Source organism: Chenopodium album, chromosome 9 (genome assembly GCF_948465745.1).
Source record: "Chenopodium album chromosome 9, dcCheAlbu1.1, whole genome shotgun sequence".
Taxonomy (NCBI): Eukaryota; Viridiplantae; Streptophyta; class Magnoliopsida; order Caryophyllales; family Amaranthaceae; genus Chenopodium; species Chenopodium album.
The window spans coordinates 47,126,753-47,130,778 of NC_137842.1; the positions used below are offsets into that span (position 1 = coordinate 47,126,753).

Consider the following 4,026-nt stretch of genomic DNA (forward strand, 5'->3'; position numbering starts at 1 on the left):
AGAACAGTCAGGAAGGAGCTGAAGAGGGAAAAGTAGAAAAGATGGTCATGGAATACCTCAAGACAATCGAGGCCAAAATAGCCAAAACCCCTGGAATGCCGAAACCCATGGAAGAGGAGGCAGCAGATGGCTATACAGAATCCCCATTCTCAGAAAAGATCGCCATGGTAGAAGTCCCAAAGAGGTTCAGCACGCCCAATATGACCATGTACGATGGAACAACAGACCCCGATGAGCATGTATCCCTTTACAAACAGAAGATGATGACAAGCTCAATCCCTAGAGACATCAGAGAGGCTATCATGTGCAAAGGCTTTGGAGCCACATTATTAGGTCCAGCTCTAACCTGGTTCATTAATTTAGATAATGGGACTATTCGATCTTTTGCAGGAATGGTGAACCTATTCAAGGTCCAATTTGCCAGCAGCAGGAAAATCGAAAAACAATCTTCAGATCTGTACCGCGTTGTGCAGAGACATGGTGAATCCTTGAGAGATTATCTTAACAGGTTCAACAGGGAGAAGATTGGAATACATAAGTGTGATGCTCCCACAACAATCGAAGCGTTCAGAAGAGGATTGCTAGACCATAGTGAGCTCTACAAGGAGTTGACTAAATATCCCTGTACAACCTTTGAAGATGTGCAAGCCAAAGCTATGGCTCAAGTCAGATTTGAGGAAGATGCATATGCAAGAAAAACTTCCGAGCCAGATCGCCATTCAAGAAGGAACAACAATTTTCCCAGAAGGGATCATCGATTCAAGCCGTATCAGCGTTCCCGCTTTGATGAGGGAACAGTCAATGCTGTCGAAGAAGAATTTTCTGATTGAGGGAGAATCCTGAACTCCCACCTAAGTTACATGAGTATTGCTTTAACGTTAACCCGTCAGGAGTAATTAGGACCCTAAATAAGATGGGAGATACTGTGCAGTGGCCTAGGAAGAGTGACAGGCCTGGAGAGAAGAAAGATCCGTCCAGATGGTGTGATTTCCATTCAGATATCGGTCACACTACTGACGAATGTGTCGCGCTCAGAAAGGAAGTGGCGTACTTGCTAAAAAAGGGCTACCTCAAAGAGCTCCTCTCAGATAAATCTAAAGCTTCTGGGAGGGAAAGAGAATCTAAGCAAGGAGGTCCTCCTCCTCCGCCTCCAATTGTCAAAACAATCTGTTTCATATCAGGAGGGTCAGAAGGATGTGGCTTGACGTATTCTGCAGCAAAAAGACATGCAAAGGAGAGTAATAAAGATCAACTCGACAAGAGGGAGAAATCCAAGATAGACATCCCCATCATGTTCGAAGAGAGCGATGTAATAGAAGGCCATCATGACGACCTAGTGATTTCACTCCCAGTTGGGAACTGCATGATCAAGCGAATCCTAGTGGACAATGGAAGTTCTGCAAACATCATCATGCTCGACACTTTGAAACATATGAACATAGACGAAAAGAACATCGTCAACAAGTCAACAATGTTAGTAGGATTCAGTGGGGAAACCAAGAAGACAAGTGGAGAGATTACATTAGCTACGTACGCAAAAGGAATCAACCTACAGGTCAAGTTCCTAGTGATTGACACTCTATCCTCGTACAATATGATCTTAGGCAGACCTTGGATACATGAGATGAAGGCCATCCCCTCTACATACCATCAAGTCATTAAGTTCCCTACTAGGTGGGGCATTCAAGAAATCAGAGGAGATCCTAGGGAAGCAAAGGAATGTTAAAAGATCCCACTAAAAGCAACGTCTTCAGAAAAGAGTTTAGCATAGCAATCAGAGGGTCAACTGGGCCAAGAAAAGTTAAGCATAGCAGAAGAACAAAAATATACAGAAGTCCAGTTGAACCCAAAACATCCAGACCAAAAGGTCAGAATAGGATCAGAGCTGAAGTCGGAACTCAGGGAACAAATATAAGACTTCTTAGAAGAAGAAAAACACGTATTCGCTTAGACCCATGAGGACATGAAAGGCATCTCTCCAGACGTAATTACTCACAAGTTGAATGTAGATCCACTACATACACCAGTAAAGCAGAAGAGAAGGAAATTCGTGCCAGAAAGGAACAAGATCATTAATGAGGAAATCCAGAACCTATTGAAGACTGGAAAAATCAGAGAAGTAAAGTATCCAGAATGGCTTGCTAATGTAGTAGTAGTTAGAAAGAAGAACGGAAAATGGCGCATATGTATAGACTTCACAGATATCAATAAGGCATGCCCAAAAGACCTGTTCCCTCTACCTCATATCGATGCCATGGTAGACGCCACAGCAAGGCATGAGTTACTATCCTTCATGGACGCGTACAGTGGATACAACCAGATCCTCATGCACAAGGACGACCAAGAGAAAACCGCTTTCATTACTAGCCAAGGAATATATTGCTATAAAGTAATTCCTTTTGGATTGAAGAATGCAGGAGCAACATATCAAAGGTTGGTGAACAAAATGTTTGAAGAGCAAATAGGAAATACAATAGAGGTCTACATAGACGACATGGTAGTAAAGTCCAAAAAGGCGGAGGATCACGTTAGAGACCTTAGAGAAGCATTTGCCATCCTGAAGCAGTACGGCATGAAGTTGAACCCTACAAAATGCACATTTGGAGTACAGTCAGGAAAGTTCCTGGGATACATGGTTACCCAAAGAGGAATAGAAGCCAGCCCAGACCAAGTCAAAGCCATCCTAGACTTAGAGCGACCAAAGTCGAAGAAGGAAGTACAGAGTTTAACATGGAAAATTGCAGCATTGAATAGGTTCATTTCAAAGTCTTCAGACAAGAACAGAGCCTTTTACGAAGTATTGAAGAAGAATAAGGAATTCAAGTGGGAGCAGGAGCACGACGAAGCATTTCAAAAGCTGAAAGAATACTTGGCCAACACGTTAATTCTCTCTAAGCCCAAGGAAGGAGAACCACTCCAGCTATACCTCGCAGTGTCTGAAGGGACGATCAGTGCAGTCCTCACAAGAGAGGAAGACAAGGAGCAATTTCCAATCTATTACGTAAGCAAAACCCTACTCAGTGCGAAAACAAGGTACGCGTCATTAGAGAAGATCATTTTAGTCTTAGTTACTGCTTTAGTGAAGCTACGCCCGTACTTTGAAAGCCATTCCATACGAGTACGCACCAACTACCCCATCAAAGCTATCATGAGAAAGCCAGAAATGTCAGGAAGGATGGAAAAATGGGCCCTACATTTGAGCAGATACGATATACAGTACGAGCCCAGAACAGCAATCAAATCACAAGCTTTGGCAGACTTCGTAGCAGACTTCAGCCCAACCCTTGAGGAAGAAGCGCAAAAAGAAGTATTGGCACTACAGGAACCAAAAGCTACATAAAAGTGGATACTCCACACAGATGGCGCAACAAACATACGCGGAGTAGGCCTAGGGATAGTACTGACATCACCCCAAGGAGACAAGATAGCACGAGCAATAAGGTGCAACTTCAAAGCCACTAATAATGAAGCTGAATACGAAGCACTGATTACAGGATTAACCGTTGCAAAGGACATGAGGATACAACATCTAGAGGTAATTTCAGACTCCTTACTCATGGTAAATCAAGTCAATGAAGAATATGCAGCAAAGGATGCCAGGATGGTAGCCTACCTGGAAGTCACGAAGAGGCTCATTAAAGAGTTCAAGGAATTCAAGATAGATCAAGTACCCAGAAATTTGAACACTGAAGCAGACGCACTAGAAAACTTAGGATCAAACATCAACCTAGAAGAATTTGGAGCTATCCCCCTAGTGCACGTACTTTCCCCAGCCATAGAGAAAGAATCGACTGTGAGCGTCTACAAAATTCAAGAAAACCCTACAGAGAAAGAAAGCAACAGCTGGACAGCACCACTGAAAGAATACCTCTTGGACACGACGAAACCAACAGGGAAAGTAGCAACTCAAGCACTTGCTCAAAGAGCCTCCAAGTATTGCCTAATTAGCAACGTACTCTTCAAGAAATCTGCAGCAGGCCCCTTCTTACGATGCCTAGAAGTAAAGGAAGCCCAGCAAGTTTTACA

At 43.3% G+C, this 4,026-nt stretch overlaps 1 protein-coding gene across 1 annotated transcript; it reads left to right on the forward strand.

Moving 5' to 3' along the window:
• Positions 1–913: 913 nt before the first annotated feature.
• LOC145557668 (uncharacterized) lies at positions 914–1,726 on the forward strand. The gene has a single exon (XM_081618842.1). It carries the CDS (start codon positions 914–916, stop codon positions 1,724–1,726), a length of 813 nt encoding a protein of 270 aa, XP_081474968.1.
• The last annotated feature ends 2,300 nt before the right edge of the window (positions 1,727–4,026 follow it).

Bases quoted from the DNA above. Each gene is read 5' to 3' on its own strand.
- LOC145557668 (XM_081618842.1), top strand. From the start codon at position 914: ATGGGAGATACTGTGCAGTGGCCTAGGAAGAGTGACAGGCCTGGAGAG.